We start from the raw sequence: 17,939 nt of genomic DNA on the forward strand, positions 1-17,939 counted from the left end.
CTTATGGCAAACCTTGGTCTCAGCGACCAGGTCAAATTCCTCGACAAGAAGAGCCTATGAAAGTGGTCGAGGAGGGGCAAGTCATCTATGTTTAATATAAAGCATAAATAGCAGCAGAAAACTGTCCCCCCATGAAGGTACAATAAAGGCCAACCAAAAGTACACAAAGACTGGAAAATGTAGCCGGATTTCATATCTTAATACTGTTCAAGATATACATCTACAAGACTTTCAATATTTCCTCACATGAAAAGAAAGCAGCTGGAAAACCCCGCGCCCACCGGGCTCACAACATGAGGAATTTTCAACATTCTGGTGCACACCTCGCAGGAATGCTCCCTTTGCAAGAGGAAGGAGGATAATTAGGTGGCAGTTTGGATATTCTCCCACGTCCCGTACTTGGAGCTGAAGCTGCCTCCACCGCTCTGCTCTGCATACTCAAGAATGACCGCTCGGGAACAATTGTCCCATGTCCTTGCTATGTCCTTGAGGGACATGGGCTGTGAGAGCCTGCGGAGGGAGATGCTAAACCTGGACTTTGCCTTCGCCGAGAGATCTTCGTACTCTTTGCTGTAAAAATAACATTGTCCCCCAAAGTCCATGAACGAAAGGGGCATATTTAGTTGATGTTCACATAAATAATATGTATCAGATAAGAATTTTCCTCCAACTCAGAGATGGAGAGTGCCCGGAGAATGAAGAACGCAATATTCCCTCACCTTACTTCAACAGGAAACTTGTCAAGGAGTACTGGAGAGCAGTTCGGGTAATTTGAGGGAACAAGCAGCCGCAAGGGTTGAATAGGTGACTGCATACAAACAAGCCAATAAAGAACATTTCTTGACAATTCTACAGATAAAAGGAATTGCTCCTGAAAGTTTTAGTAGCCCACCAGTTGTGCAGAACCGTACTGTGACTTCAAGCCCGGGCTGAGAGACACAGCATTGAAAGAGCATCTAACCACAACTCCGTCACCCCCTTCTGCCACAGCAGCCGCAGCAGTTGGATCAACGTCCTCATCACTAATATCGACGACTGTATCTATAAGCCGTTGGTTTATTTCCCTGATCTCTTCCTTAAGGACATGGTTCGCCTGCACAAGATTGCACCCCTGTATCAGATTCGATCTTGACAAGAATCTATATGGAGTAATACGACCAAACAAAAGTTTATCAAATCAGCAGATGGAGAAAAAAATGGAAGCTCGCAAGTAAATCATGAGCCTCTTTCTATGTTTTTGTTTTTGTTTTTCTTTTCCTTTTTTTTTAAATATTTTTTGGCCGAAAGAAGAAAATACATTACTACTGATGTAACAAAGGCAGGTACAACCTCTGGTCCAAAACCATGTGACTCCCTTACAAAGAGAGAAGAGGGGAGTCTGAGATGTTCATAGGACCGTTCTTTACGAGTAGACCAATGAGAAATTTTTTAGCTAGGAAGTTGTTTGCTTGCAGAGTGTAGTGTACAGAACATAAATCAAAAACGAGAAGAAAAGAGTCCTGGCTTGAGAAATAGCAGCTTTATCAAGGGGGAGGGACAAGATAAATTTTCTGAACTTTCACGATTCTTTTTTATAAACTAAGAAATTAATGCTCGCTGGACTTGGAATGAAAATAATCTCTTCTATTTTATAAACTAAGCAATAAACGGTACCTGAATTCAGAATGAAATTAATGTTACATAGAAAGCAGAAAGCTGTTGTTTACTTATATTGTCTTCCCACTTCTTTGCTTTCAAATCGTATTATTGAAAGGAAAGCACCTCTACATTTAATTCAGTAAAATCAAAGTATTTATTCACAGAAAATCTTGCAAACGCTATTATGTGACCAGATTTTCTTTACTTATTCACAAAGAAATGAATTTAAGAGGAGAGACAAAAAGTGAGAAGTACAAAAATGAGGACTTCTCCAAAGCAGAGGCAACCCCGAGCTGTTTTATTCAAGGGTCAGAGTTTCAATGTGCTAAAATATTAACCATTCAAGTAAAAAAACTGTTGAAGGAATTGATTTAGCCAGGCAGGGGATGAAAACCATTCCAACTGCTTTTATGCATAAGATAGACGTAACTGAGAACCTGAACAAGCAAACATAAGTACCTCGCTCCTCGACCTCTTCGCACTAGAGCTTGCAGTCGACTCCAAGTCAGATGTCTCCGCACCCATTATCTGTTTGAAACTATCATTCATACTGCCAGCTGAAGATGCAACACTTAAAGGCATTGCACTTGTGTAGCGCCTTATCTTTTTGGTACCACTTGGTCCATCTTGCATGATAAAGTTCCTCGCCTGCATACGGCATTTGGTCATAGCTACTAAGTCCTCACCAATAGCAGCCCTAGATCCATTCCCTGGTGCAGAACCTGCTATCCTATCAACCATGCTAACCACCGAACCAATGTCGTTGACAGCATCACCTAATGCTTGAGGTGATGCCGATTTCACCTGAAACAAAACAAGGGATCATATCTCATCCTTGCTCACAGGAGGAACAGGGAAAAATGAACTCAGCCTCACTGGGATAATTATTTAACCAGCCTAGTGGAGTTAGCTTAGCAGGTCTGTTGAGTCGTAATCATAAAGAAATAAAATTAAGGTAAAAAGGATTGTGCTCACTAACCGCTCGTATCAAGCGTTCAATTGGGTACTCAGTCACAGTTGATTTCCCAGAGACAGCTGTTGATGCTACAACATGAGCTCCGTCAGGACCACTGCACTCTGCGAGAAGTGGTGAGGCCGATATCCCAGGGGTGCCAATGGCAAGGGATTGAGCCCCCGCTGGGGCAGCAGTTATATGCTGATGGCCGAGACTCCCAGCATTAGAGAGAGAAGATATGCCAGAAGCAGGCTTCTGGTTCTCTGAATCAGCGGGCATAGGGGATGGAGCCAAAGGAGTCGAAGGAGATGGGACCACAAAAGGTGAGCTTGCAGACTGTAAAGGAGTCCCAGTTTTAGTAATAGATGTCAGCAGATTCTGCTGATCGATCTGTGGGGAAGAATGCTGTGGAATCTGAGGGGACACAGCCTGCAGAAGCTGAGGGGAGGAGATGGGAAATGAAGATCCCGGTTTCAGCTGTTGGTGAGGATAAGCTGGCCGTTGCCCTGTTACTAATTGGTGCTGCTGAAAGACTCCAGGTTTAACGCCCATGCCGGGTCTTATTTTCATCTCATTCACCTCATTCATTGGATGCAGTTGTGACATCTGATGAGCCTGCAGCTGTGTTGGAAGTTGCTGCTGCTGCTGCTGCTTCGCTTGTTGGCTCAACTGCTGCTGCTGTTGCTGCTGCATAAGCTGCTGCTTCTGCTGGATCAGTTGTATCTGACGTTGTTGGTACTGTTGCTTGAACTGCTGCTGCATCTGTTGTTCTTGCTGTTGTTTTAGATTCTGTGGAAGAACGTTGGAATTTGCTTGAAGATTGTTAATATTTGACTGCAGCATGCTTAGCCCACCCTGTGATGACATGGCACTGACATTCACCTGCTGTGGAGCAGAAACTGGATTCTGTGGCATAGATCCAACAGTAACCTGCTGCAGTGAGTTCATCGCATTTCCTTGCCCAGATTCAGTACTGGGATTAGGTTGCAGAGAACTCATCATTGGTTGTGTATTTGAGACCACGGGAAATGAAGACATAGAATTATGCTGCATGCTGGTCATACTGTTCTGATGCATGGAAGCACCGGAACCCTGGATATTCATTGGGGGATTCATCTGATTCTCATTTGACTGGACCTGGCCAACGTGAGGCTGTGGCTGTTGAGGCTGCACTGAGTGCATATGATGCGGTGGAAGTTGCCCTTGCTGCTTTCTGGGCCTGTTGGAATTTAAGAATTGCACTATCTGCCTCTCATAAGAAGGCAGCTTATCCTTGAGGCTTGGATATATTTCACTTTTGGGAACTTGCAGCATAGCAATAAGGCGCTCCAACATTACTTTGAAGATTTTCAGCTTTTCAAGCTGCTCCGACTTCGGTTGCTGAGGAAGAGAATCATGCTGCCGGGACCAAATAAAATTACTATGTTATCAAAATTATATAGGGTTAACTTTCTAGCAAAAGTTTTAACCCCAAGGAGTACACCTTGCCCACCAAAATAAGCAAAAGTATACAAAGTGTCTTTACCTGCTGCAGCTTCGTAGCAATTTTCTGGTACATCTCATTTAAGTCTTGCCCATACGAATCCTTCAAATATTTTATCTGCCACAAGAAAAATCATAACATGATCAATTGCTGAACCTTTCGACAATCACCTGTAAGCACTTGCAAGAACTCCTCAACATTACAGTAATGTCAATGAACTAGCACATATTAGATAATAATGCTCCAAGCTAAATCACTTTTAACAGACGACATCTCACACCAAAGTCTCATGAGAAAATTGCTAACTGATGTGATTCACTTTTTCTTTTTTGAAGTCCCTCAGCCCTCCCTTTCATATTCAGGCACAAAATTAAACGGTACTTAAAGCGTCGCACTCCACTAACACCCTTCAAATGAAGAAAAGCATCTTCTCCATTTCAATAACAACAGGCAACACACATAAAGTGAAAAGAGTGAGCCTGTAGTGTACCTTCTTATAAATCTCCTCTTGCCAGTCACCTCCATTCGCTTGGCCTGCCTGAGCAGTGGAATCAAGAGGCACTACAAAAGAAATATGGAATATAACTTGCTTCATATAGATATGGAATTTATAGTCTAGAATAGATTGTGAAGATTACTCTAGAAAGTACAAACAATTGAGAGGAAAGACATACTCGATGATGCCTCTGCATGGCCCCTCTGATTTTGGTAAAGCTGCTTTTGTTGATCCATCACATTTTGGGGGGGTTGAAGCACCGAACCTGACGCTTGTAGTCTTTGATGCATATCTCTTTGAAGCGAAGATTGTTGCTGCTGTAAGCCCACCTGCTGCTGCAACTGCCCGGGTTGTGGTTGCATCTGTGACATCAATTGCTGCTGCACTGGTGGTAATTGTGATGGCTGGCCAGGCATCATATTTGAAGACCCTTGCTGAACCGAAACTTTGGGCTGTTGCAGCATGTGTACAGAGTGTTGACCAGCTTGCATGTTAGAATTACCAGTTTGAGTACCCATCACAGGTTGCTGCTGATGCATTCCGGAAACATTAGTTTGAGGGGCCATTTGTTGTTGATGGAGATTTGAGAGGTGGTTTTGCTGAGACATTAACTGCTGCTGCTGCGGCTGCTGCTGTTGGAGGTTTGGGAGATTATTTTGTTGGTTTAGCATTCTGTGCTGCTGCTGCTGCATGTCCACCATGTTGTTCTGTTGACTGATCATTTGCTTTTGCTGCATATTTGGTTGTTGCTGCTGAGATGGCATCATCTGCTGCTGCTGTAGGGATGTTTGCTGTTGATGAACAGCCTGTTGTGGCTGTGTCTGATGCCTCATCACAGGTTGCTGATGTTGCTGAAGCATCGGCTGCGATGTCTGTTGGATGGAAGGCTGCTGATTCTGTTGAACATCAGGAAGAGGAGCCGCCTGCATTCCTGATGATTGCATAACAGTGGATGACTGCATGACAGATTGCTGGGCAGGTTGGATTTGATTGGGTTGTAGCATATTCTGCTGCGATTGTTGTTGTTGCTGCGGCTGCTGTTGTTGCTGCATGTGAGATGGCATCATTGAGTGCTGAATATTTCCTTGCTGGAGCTTCTGCTTCATAATGTGATTCTGCAGCTGCTGCTGGTAAAGGTACTGCTGCTGATTCTGCGGTTGTTGCTGTTGTTGCTGCTGGGAGACCACCTGTTGCCTTCCTGACATCTGCCTCGGATGCACAAACATGTTGGATGCTAAACCCTGCCCCGTTGGGTTCCCGAGTGAATTCTGTGAAACATTGGGCATGTTCTGCATGTTCGTGTTCTGGTTCACAATGTTTGGTATTGAAGTCTGGTTTGTGCCAGACACAGGGGGCAATGTAGAGGTTAAACCCGCAGATCCCTGAACTCCAGAAGTTGGCATGTTGTTCTGAATATTCTGCGACAAGAGTTGTTGGCGCACTTGAGGTTGATTACCCACCATCTGGTTCGGCATTGATGGCCCCTGATTTCCAAGATGGGGCTGCATAACTTGAGATCACAGAAGAAAAGAAATGCAAAAACAATTAGCAATCAAAACCAATCAAAAACTTCATAATACACGAAGAACAGGCATAGATAAAAGAAATGGATCTGCAGGACAATTGTATCCTAGACACGTTTATTTGTATATATTTAATTAGAACGGTTCTTCATAAGAATAGTCAAGAAACGAAAAAGGACCCACATCAAATAAATGAGGGCAGACACACAACCTTTTCATGTCATTTTTTGCGGAAATGTACCGAAAATGCAGAAAAACATAATGAAAAGAAATTCCCTTAAAATGGATAAAATTGTTATATAAGCTAATGCAATCTATGCAGTATTGAGTTAAAAGCTTCAATAACTAGTGCAAATGAATAATAAAGGTACAGTTATCATAACGGATGATAGAATGCTAAAAAAATCTAGTTTAATTTATAGGTTTATCAAAGAGAAATCATGAACACATGATGATTAATTTTTTTGATTTCTCGTACATATTTTAATATCTCCTCTTGATAAGCACAATCAGCAGGAAGCATTTAAGGCTGTGTTCGCAACCAGCACCAGGAAACTGGCACTTCCTCAATTACAATATCAAAGAGAAACTGGCTTTTCTCCAATAAAGAAAATGCCCAATGGACCAATATCATTTTTATGTTATGATGATATATAATCCCATCTCAACCCACCCCAACTCCAGAGTCCAATGGCCTCGATGAGGCTAATTCAGCCTCCGCAAGGTCTAGCCTCCTCGAATCCAAATCAGGATTTCAAGTCAATTTCATTTTTCACTGGAATGGAAACTGAATTTTCATCATTACTAAAGCACCAATGTTTTCGTAGCATCAAGCATGAAGCAGGCCTCTAACTGTTACCTGAATCAGGAGGCTTACTGCCATTGCCAGCAGAACCAGAGGGCATAGAGTTGGCTACAGAATTTTGAGATTTTGTCTCCATGGTCAGCATCTTTAAAGATATTTTCCGCAAATAATCGGGCTGAAAAAGAAAGATACTGAAGTTTATTAACAATTGATAAATGGACTTAAGTGCAATAATAAATGCAAATCTGTGGTTCTGTGTCTACATTTAAAAAGACTACTACAAGTATAATTATAAAATTAGCAACTCTCATACATTTAAAAGCATAAACTCCTTTACATTTTCTTTTTTAATATAAGCACCTTTAAATTCTAAATAAATACAGATTTATCTATTTTTCCCACCTGATAATAAAGAGAGGTTGTTATTCAAAGAAATTATGGGCAAACAGACCTGGTTCACAGCAGCATGGAAAATCTTTTCCTCAAACCGAACTGCTATTTTCCTTAGTTCGTGCAATCCCTCTGGACCAGAAAATGGAAGATGCCTTTTCAAAGTCTCCATTCTACATTTAAGAAAATATATTGAGAAACTTAGTAAGCACGATATAAAATTACACCGTAACAGAATGAAGCATTATCCGCACAAAAGGACCTATCAAATATATAAACCAAGACAACATTTGAAGAATTAATCAAAATTATCTTCCACATAAGAAAATAAATAGAAGGATAATTTCCAAAAACTAACAACAAAAGCCATATCAAATTAAGGTAAAATAATTGACCCCTGCGTCTTCCCACCAGAAATTACTACTGTAAATATCTTATTCAATACTCTGTCCAAGCGAGAACAAGATGTTGCAGTTTTAGAAGCCAATGAACTTAAGTGCAAGAATTAGAGAAGCACAAATTACATATAAGAATAAATACAACTTCGTCAGTCCCAAGAAGTACAAATTCAAGTTTCCAGCCATGGCTTGCTACTGCAATTGTCCATAAACAAGCTAAAGTATGTGAACAAGCATCTATGCCCTATCAAGATTGCAATTAAAAAACAATGGGTCTCTATTGGATGAGGCATGAAATGGAAATCTACAATCTATATCAATAATCAAAAAGATATAGCTCCAAGAAATTCAGATGAGTATGGTCATTTATAACTTTTTTCAGGGTTAGTTTCTTCCATATGAGTCTACCATCACTTCAAAAGTCAATGTCAATGAAAATATGACAAAAGCACAAGCATAATACCTTAAGCAATATCTCCCGTTTCCATTCAATATAACAATCTAACTAGTACCACTTCTTGCCCAATATGCCACACCATCTACAAGCTACAGTGGCATTAACTACTCAAAAAATGCACTTCTCCCAAAGAATTTTATTTCTCCAAACTCTTTTAGATCAGAAGAGAAGAACATACCTTTTATCTTTTGACTAGAGGTCGTGCTCCCATTGAACAAGATACATACTATATAATCGATATTACAATAATTCATTGTCCTTCATGCATATAAAGAGATACATGGACATTCTTGCGATGCCAAATAGTGCTTATCGAGAAACAAAAACCGCACCTCTGGAAGGAACAAATCAGAAAAGAAAAGCTCAGTCACGAATTCATAGTTACTTCTCTCCAACAGAATCCATTGTACCCCTTGTGTGCAACCTAAGGTTCTCTAAACTAATTCTGACAGTCACATATCTAATCTAAACAAACATAACAAGCACAGAGCAAATTCAAGAAGAACAAGAACGGTTTATGAAATTAATGGCATTTAATTGCCATTCATTCAAGCATAAAAGACATAGAAAATTCAAGCTTTGATAAAGCTTTCAGCCACGTAAGATTTTTCTGTTCAAGAATCTGGGAAAAATAAAGAACTCCAAATTCTCCTCCATGTAGCCAAAGGAAGGAACTTGAAGCATTACCCGGATAATTATCAGAGCAGGAAGGAAGAAACATCAAGCTCAGGGTTAAAATCCCTCATCCCACATAACCCTATCCAAGGACTCAGTTCACGAGGGACTACAGGAAACCGCATTTAGCATCGAGTTTATTGTAAAAAAATATTCGATCCTTTCAGCTATTTTTGTCATATTCTTGGCGTCAATTCTCCGGTGTGAGCTGGTGACAAAATCCGGACTAAACAGAATCCAGAATAAAGCGAGCAAACGCTTACATCTTGTTGACTATCCGCTGCCTCGACTCCTGAGGCAAATGCTTCCTCCAGTCATCGCCCTCCGGGACAGCCTCACCGCCGGCACCGCCGCCGCCTCCGGGGCCGCCCCCGCCAGGTGGGGCCGGTCTCCAGTTATTGTTCTCCATCATCTGTGCAGTCCCTTCCACTAAGCGCGGAATTTCGAGGTGCTACGGCTACGATAAATTCAAGGGAGCAGAATTTCGCACCAAAATCAGTGATTGATGGCCAATAATTGAATCCGACGACAATCCCTAGCAGAATCTGAGGAGCAAACAGACGGATTTAAGGCTCGATTTTGGGCGAAATTTTGCGCGGAGCGAGAGAGACGAGGGGGGAAAAGGAGGAGGCTTGTGGATTTATATAGAGAACGGATATGGACACGCAAGTCGAGCTGATTGGAGTTGGACCGACCAAATTTGCGAAAATACGAATATTGAATTTTCTTTCCCTATTTTTCCCATTTTCTTTTTTAAATTATTCGAAATTTTTATTTTCGAATATCAATTGGAGGGCGTTTGGTTTCAAAGTTAAATTATAATTTCGTTTGATTTTAAATTTTTAAAAATTAAAATATAATCCATAAATTTTTAATTTTTTAAAAAATATCTCCAGCTCTATCTCTCTCCACACTCAACTCTCTCTCCTGCTCTTCTCATGTCCTTTCTCCCTCTATCGTTGAAGCTGGACGAGGACCAGATCACGGAGCTCCGCGAGATCTTTCGCTCCTTCGACAAGAATGGAGACGGCAGCCTCACCCAGCTCGAGCTCGGCTCGCTCCTCCGATCGGTCGGGCTCAAGCCTAGCCCCGAGCAGCTCAAGGCACTCACCCAGAAACCCTAAAACCAACAACGGCCCGTGGAGTTCTCCGAGTTCATGGCCCTCGTGGCACCCTCAGTCCTCCCCAGCCCCTACAAGTCTCCCTACTCGAAGGAGCAGCTGAGGCAGATCTTCAAGCCGTTCGATCGGGATCGGGAAGGGACGATGAACAATGTGGCTTGAAGAGGAAAACGATGAATAGTGTTCTGGAGGGGAGAGAAAGGGTGGGGCAAAATTGAGAAATTTTAAAAAGTGAGGGTCGTTTTGAAATTTTAAAAAATTTAGGGTTGAGTTAAAATCAGAATTTTAAAATCACGTCAACAATCCAAACAGAGCCCTATCTGGCAGATACATAATTGCAATCCTGGAGATTGTCGAATCGGATAAGCATCAGTTTGTGGGGTTCTTTGAATAGCATCCTCAGATAGAAAATAGTGACAATCTTGTTGCGAAACAAGATCTTCAGAGCCTCAACGAGCGAGCTTGTTGTTGTTGACTTATTGTTGATGCAGACGATGAGCTTCCAAAAAAATGTAAAGGAGTTGATGATGTTCAAACATTATATTAAAAGCTTCTGCCGGCAACATAGAACGACTTCATCGCTCCATCTCATTCGATGGAACAAGAGGAGCATAAATTTCACTGCTCTACCTTTTAGTTTCTATATCGACGATACAATGTAGAGTTCTCAAAAAACTTACTTTAGAATTCGGGTATTTACACATTTATTACACTAGAATCGTCTTCTTATTTGGCATCCACATGGCTACGTTGAAGATTTGTCTCATAAATTTTCCGAACATGCGATTTACACGTTCGAATCGGTAAGTTCCGTTACCGCACAAAATCTTTTCATGCGCAAACTTGGGCCGTGGGCTGACCGTTAGGCCCACTAGCATGATTTCTCCTTTCTCAGTATGTTAACGCATTACATGCCAATTACTTCAGCTGTCATCAACCGAAAATATAAAATTATATTTCCAAAAAAAGCTTTCATGATATATAACTAGATGGGTGGGTGATTAAATAATTTCTTTTTTCTTTTTGTATTTTTATGAATGACGGTTACAAAACACAACTTTCCCTAAAAAAAAAAGTATAAATGGCTAATGAATTCGATAAATTAAGATTGTTATATATGGCGGCAAATCCCATGAGAAATCTTCTATAGCACAGCAACTATAATTTTCACTGCAACCAGCACATATGTCGTGAAAAAATTCCCGTTCATACAACATGAGTTAAGAGAAGCCCCTACTAGTTAGCAAACGATGACCATTTTATTGAAACATGAAGCATGTTTTGCTGAAAAGAGATGCAAAATTGTAAGATTCTAAGAGTTAGTGTTTTGCTGGAAAGAGATGCAAAATCGTAAGATTCTAAGGGTTAGAATCCCGATTTTGACAGTAACAGACATATTCCCTTTTAACATGTGCAAACTTGTCTAACAAATATATTTTTTTGAATATCAATAGATATGGTCAATACATAATTGCGGTCCGGGATATTGTCAAATCGGATAAGCATTAGTTTGCACGGTTCTTTATATAGCACGACAATTGCATATGGGGAAACACATATCCAAATAATGAATGATTGAATCCTTGTAAGTGGATAAAATCGACACATAATTGTAATCTAGGAGATTATCGAGTCAAAGAAAGCATCAGTTAGCTCGGTCCTTTGGACAACATCTAGAGAATTCATATTTATTTTTTTGTTGAACAAATAATTTCTACAGTTAAGTATTATTATAGTGTTAGTTATACTCTAAATTAGCTATTACATGAACTAATATGATGAACTAAAAAAACTGGCAGAGAAAATTTTTTCGTCTATGGCTTTCCAGTGTTACATAATTTAGATATGTTTGGTATAAATTTTTCTGAAATTTGATATGATGTATAACAAAATTATGGAACCAAAAAAATACATAATTCGATTCAGGTGGACATAATTGACAAAAAATAATTGTAGAACTCACATTCACATTTAATAGTAAACATATTTTTTGAGAGCCAGAAACGTTATATTTAGTGACATTAATATTTTTTTTTAGAACAAGAACGATCATAGTTTAAGGGTAGAAATTCCTCTATAAAAGTTTATATAAATATCATAAAAAGATTCAAACCGGATCTTCACTGAATGAAATTAGTGTTTTCTTTTTTCAATTTAAATCATTTTAAATAAAAAAATCACTTTTTTTAGTTCAATTACCAATTAAGATATTTAAAATAGAAATGTGCAGTTTATTAGTTTTAAACGGTTAATTATAAAAACAAATCTCAAACTTTTTATACTTTGGCGATTTTAGTGCGAATTTTTTTATTTAACCAATTAAATCACGAACTACCGATTTGATAACAATGTTAGCACACCGTCAATATCTCCATTAATTTTAACCTGAATTGCTGACGTGTTCGTGACGGAGTCACGTGGCTTCAGGTGATTGAGTGGATCTCGCATTTTTTTTAAAAAATTCTTGAGAATAAAAAAATAAAAAAAGAAACAAAAGGTAGCTAGCCAACAGTGAGGAGGAGCTGCCTCGGCGACCCCAACTGGGGGGTAGTGGCCGACGTCGAATCCCCCACCGCCGGCCTCCTCCCCTCCTCATTTTGAGATTTTTTTTCTTTTTTTTTTAAAAAAATTTACAGAATTTTATTTTATCTTTTTTAAATGTGGGACCGAACTCTGCCTACTACCGTGAGTCACGTGACACTATCATGTACAGTCAACAATTTCGATTAAAATTAACGGTGTGCTAACATTATTATCAAAACAATAGCTTGTGATTTAATTGATTAAAGAAAAAAATTCATGCTAAAATAGTTAAAATGTGAAAATTTTGGGATTTTTTTTAATTATTTACCCTAGTTTAAAACATTAGTAACCGGTCATGTAATTTGTAATAATAAGTAATACATTAAATTAATTAAATATTATTTAAAACACTCAAAAGTACATAAGGAAATAAAAAGACAAAAAATAAAAATTTGAGATCATGTGAGTAACCCACCACAACCTCGTCTTATTAGGTAGGTATGTAGATAGATAGATGGATTAGGATAGATAGAGATAAATTACTATAAATTTTAAAAAGCACAAAAAAAAATTATAAAATATAAAATTAAGAAAAGCTACATCAAATTAAGGTAAAATAATTGACCCATGCGTCTTCCCACCAGAAATTACTACTGCAAATATCTTATTCACTACTCTGTCCAAGCGAGAACAAGATGTTGCAGTTTTAGAAGCCAATGAACTTGAAGTGCGAGAATTAGAGAAGCGCAAATTACATATAAGAATAAATACAACTTCGTCAGTCCCAAGAAGTACAAATTCAAGTTTCCAGCCATGGATATTCATCAAAAAAAAAAAAATTTCCAGCCATGGCTTGCTACTGCAATTGTCCATAAACAAACTAAAGTTTGTGAACAAGCATCTATGCCCTACCAAGATTGCAATTAAAAAACAATGGGTCTCTATAGGATGAGGCATGCAATGGAAATCTACAATCCATATCAATAATAAAAAAGATATAGCTCCAAGAAACTCCAATGAGTGTGGTAATTTATGACTTTTTCAGAGTTCGTTTCTTCTATATGAGTCTACCATCACTTCATAAATCAATGTCCATGAAAATATGACAAAAGCACGAGCAACTTCTTGCCCAATATGGCACACCATCTACAAGCTGCAGTGACATTAACTACTCAAAAAATGCACTTCTTTCGAAGAATTTTATTTCTCCAAACTCTATTAGATCAGAAGAGAAGAACCCATATCTTTTATCCTTTGACTAGAGGTCGTACTAACCATCTCCCACTGAACAAGATACATACTATGTAATCGATATTATACTAATTCATTGACCTTCATGCATATAAAGAGATACATGGACATTATTGCGATGCCAAATAGTGCTTATCGAGCAACAAAGCCACACCTCTGGAAGGAAGGAACAAATCAGAAAAGAAAAGCTGAGTCACAAATTCATAGTTACTTCTCTCCAACAGAATCCCTTGTACCCCTTGACTGGACCTGGCCAACGTGAGGCTGGGACTGTTGAGGCTGCACTGAGGGCATATGATGCAGTGGAAGTTGCCCTTGCTGCATTCTGGGCCTGTTGGAATTTAAGAATTGCACTATCTGCTTCTCATAAGAAGGCAGCTTATCCTTGAGGCTTGGATATATTTCACTTTTGGGAACTTGCAGCATAGCAATAAGGCGCTCCAACATTACTTTGAAGATTTTCAGCTTTTCAAGCTGCTCCGACTTCGGTTGCTGAGGAAGAGAATCATGCTGCCGGGACCAAATAAAATTACTATGTTATCAAAATTATATAGGGTTAACTTTCTAGCAAAAGTTTTAACCCCAAGGAGTACACCTTGCCCACCAAAATAAGCAAAAGTATACAAAGTGTCTGTACCTGCTGCAGCTTCATAGCAATTTTCTGGTACATCTCATTTAAGTCTTGCAAATACAAATCCTTCAAAGATTTTATCTGCCACAAGAAAATCATTACATGATCAATTGCTGAACCTCTCGACAATCATCTGTAAGCACTTCGGAGAACTCCTCAACATTACAGTAATTTCAATGAACTAGCACATATTAGATATTTCAAAGCTAAATCACTTTTAACAGACATCTCACACCAAAGTCTCCGGAGAAAATTGCTAACTGATGTGATTTACTTTTTCTATTTTGAAGTCCCTCAGCCTTCCCTTTCATATTCAGGCACAAAATTAAACTGTGCCAGCGCGTCACACTCGACTAACACCGCTCAAATGAAGAAAACCATCTTCTCCATTTCAATAACAACAGGCAACACTCATAAAGTGAAAAGAGTGAGCCTGTAGTGTACCTTCTGATAAATCTCCTCTTGCCAGTCACCTCCATTCGCTTGGCCTGCCTCAGCAGTGGAATCAAGAGGCACTGCAAAAGAAAGATGGAATATAACTTGCTCCATATAGACATGGAATTTAGAGTCTAGAATAGATTGTGAAGATTACTCTAGAAAATAGAAACAATAGAGAAGAAACTGGCTCATCCTCAATTACAATATCTAAGATAAATTGGCTTTTCTCCAATAAAGAAAATGCCCAATGGACCAATATCGTTTTTATGTTTATGATGAAATATAATCCCATCTCAAGCCACCACAACTCCAGGGTCCAATGGCCTCGATGAGGCTAATTTCAGTCTCTGCACGGTCTGATCCAGCCTCCTCAAATCCAAATCAGGATTTCAAGTCAATTTCATTTTTCACTGGAATGGAAACTGAAATTTTTCTTCATTACAAAAGCACCTATTCTTTCGTAGCATCAAGCTTGAAGCAGGCCTCTAACTGTTACCTGAATCAGGAGGCTCACTGCTATTGCCAGCAGAACCGGAGGACACAGAATTGGCAACAGAATTTTGAGATTTTGTCTCCATGGTCAATGTATTTAAAGATATTTTCCGCAAATAATCGGGCTGAAAAAGAAAAACACTGAAGTTTATTAATTATTGATAAATGGAATTATGTGCAATAATAAATGCAAATCTGTGGTCTACATTTAAAAAGACTACTACAAGTATAATTATAAAATTAGCGACTCTCATACATTTAAAAGCATAAACTCCTTTACTCTTTTTTTTTTTAAATATAAGTATCTTTAAATTCTAAATAAACACAGATTTATCTATTTTGCCCACCTGATGTAAAGAAAGCTTGTTTTATTCAAAGAAATTATGGGCAAACAAACCTGGTTCACAGCAGCATGGAAAATCTTTTCCTCAAACTGAACTGCTATTTTCCTTAGTTCGTGCAATCCCTCTTGACCAGAAAATTGAAGATGCCTTTTCAAAGTCTCCATTCTACATTTAAGACAATATATTGAGAAACGTAGTAAGCACGATATAAAATTACACCATAACAAAATGAAGCATTATCCGCACAAAAGGACCTATCAAATATATAAACCGACCAAATTTTAAGAATTAATGAAAATTATCTTCCACATAAGAAAATAAATAGAAGGATAATTTCCAAAAACTAACATCGAAAGCCACATCAAATTAAGGTAAATTAATTGACCCGTGCATCTTCGCACCAGAAATTACTACTGTAAATATCTTATTAACTACTCTGTCCAAGGGAGAACAAGATGTTGCAGTTTTAGAAGCCAATGAACTTAAGTGCAAGAATTAGAGAAGCACAAATTACACATAAGAATAAATACAACTTCGTCAGTCCCAAGAAGTACAAATTCAAGTTTCCAGCCATGGCTTGCTACTGCAATTGTCCATAAACAAGCTAAAGTCTGTGAACAAGCATCTATGCGCTATCAAGACTGCAATTAAAAAACAATGGGTCTCTGCAGGATGAGGCATGCAATGGAAATCTACAATCTATATCAATAATCAAAAAGAATTATCTCCAAGAAACTCCAATGAGTATGGTAATCTATAACTTTTTTCAGGGTTAGTTTCTTCTTTATGAGTCTACCATCACTTCATGAATCAATGTCAATGAAAATATGACGAAAGCACAAGCATAATACCATAAGCAATATCTCCCGTTTCCATTCAATATAACAATCTAATACCACTTCTGGCCCAATATGCCACACCATCAACAAGCTGCAGTGACATTAACTACTCAAAAAATGCACTTCTACGAAAGAATTTTATTTCTCCAAACTCTTTTAGATCAGAAGAGAAGAACCCATATCTTTTATCCTTTGACTAGAGGTCGTACTAACCATCTCTCACTGAACAAGATACATACTATGTAATCGATATTATACTAATTCATTGACCTTCATGCATATAAAGAAATACATGGACATTATTGCGATGCGAAATAGTGCTTATCGAGCAACAAAAACCGCACCTCAGGAAGGAACAAATCAGAAAAGAAAAGCTGAGTCACGACTTCATAGTTACTTCTCTCCAACAGAATCCCTTGTACCCCTTGTGTGCAACCTAAGGTTCTCTAAACTAATTCTGACAGTCACATATCTAATCTAAACAAACATAACAAGCACAGAGCAAATTCAAGAAGAACAAGAACGGTTTATGAAATTAATGGCATTGAATTGCCATTCATTCAAGCATAAACGACATAGAAAATTCAAGCTTTGATCGATCAGCCCTACAAGCTTTCAGCTACGTAAGATTTTTCTGTTCAAGAATCTGGGAAAAATAAAGAACTCCAAATTCCCCTCAATGTAGCCTACTTCCAGCCAAAGGAAGGAACTTGAAGCATATCAGAGGAGGAAGAAAGAAACATCAAGCTCAGTGTTAAAATCCCTCATTCCACATAACCCTATCCAAGGACTCAGTTCACAAGAGACTACGGGAAACCGCATTTCGGAGAGTATTTAGCATCGAGCTTATTGTTAAAAAAATTCGATCCTTTGAGCTCTTTTTGTCATATTCTTGGCGTCAATTCTCCGTGTGAGCTGGTGACAAAATCCAAACTGCACAAACACCTAAACAGAATCCAGAATAAAGCGAACAAACGCTTACATCTTGTTGACCATCCGCTGCCTCGACTCCTGAGGCACATGCTTCCTCCAGTCATCGCCCTCCGGGGCAGCCTCGCCGCCGGAACCGCCGCCGTCTCCGGGGCCGCCCCCGCCAGGTGGGGCCGGTCTCCAGTTATTGTTCTCCATCATCTGTGCAGTCCCACTAAGCGCGGAATTTCGAGGCGCTACGGTTGTTGGCTACGATAAATTCAAGGGAGCAGAATTTCACACCAAAATCAGTGATTGATCGCCAAATATTGAATCCGACGACAATCCCTAGCAGAATCTGAGGAGCAAACAAATGAATCTAAGGTTCGATTTTGGGCGAATTTTTGCGCGGAGTGAGAGAGACGAGCAGGAAAAAGGTAGAGGCTTGGGACTTTATATAGAGAACGGATATGGATACGCAAGTCGAGCTGATTGGAGTTGGACCGACCAAATTTGCGAAATTACGAATTTTTCTCTCTATTTTTCCCTCTCTTTTTTTAAAGTATTTCCC

General features: G+C 39.1%; 2 protein-coding genes across 2 annotated transcripts; both read right to left on the bottom strand.

Moving 5' to 3' along the window:
• Positions 1-160: 160 nt before the first annotated feature.
• LOC116187902 (mediator of RNA polymerase II transcription subunit 15a) lies at positions 161-9,450 on the bottom strand. The gene is made up of 11 exons (XM_031516910.1): positions 9,084-9,450; positions 7,352-7,463; positions 6,955-7,075; positions 4,751-6,082; positions 4,567-4,637; positions 4,119-4,193; positions 2,618-3,991; positions 2,098-2,442; positions 893-1,093; positions 720-808; positions 161-570 (listed from the first exon to the last, which is right to left on the bottom strand). Exons 1-11 carry the CDS (start codon positions 9,230-9,232, stop codon positions 363-365), a joined length of 4,077 nt encoding a protein of 1,358 aa, XP_031372770.1. The 5' UTR covers positions 9,233-9,450; the 3' UTR covers positions 161-362.
• A 4,035-nt stretch (positions 9,451-13,485) lies between these two features.
• LOC116187911 (mediator of RNA polymerase II transcription subunit 15a-like) lies at positions 13,486-17,825 on the bottom strand. The gene is made up of 6 exons (XM_031516931.1): positions 17,442-17,825; positions 15,674-15,785; positions 15,281-15,401; positions 14,791-14,861; positions 14,353-14,427; positions 13,486-14,225 (listed from the first exon to the last, which is right to left on the bottom strand). The coding sequence occupies exons 1-6, from the start codon at positions 17,588-17,590 to the stop codon at positions 13,923-13,925; spliced, it is 831 nt and encodes a 276-aa protein (XP_031372791.1). The 5' UTR covers positions 17,591-17,825; the 3' UTR covers positions 13,486-13,922.
• Between the last annotated feature and the right edge of the window lie 114 nt (positions 17,826-17,939).

The sequence above is a fragment of the Punica granatum genome, chromosome 8 (assembly GCF_007655135.1).
Source record: "Punica granatum isolate Tunisia-2019 chromosome 8, ASM765513v2, whole genome shotgun sequence".
Lineage (NCBI taxonomy): Eukaryota > Viridiplantae > Streptophyta > Magnoliopsida > Myrtales > Lythraceae > Punica > Punica granatum.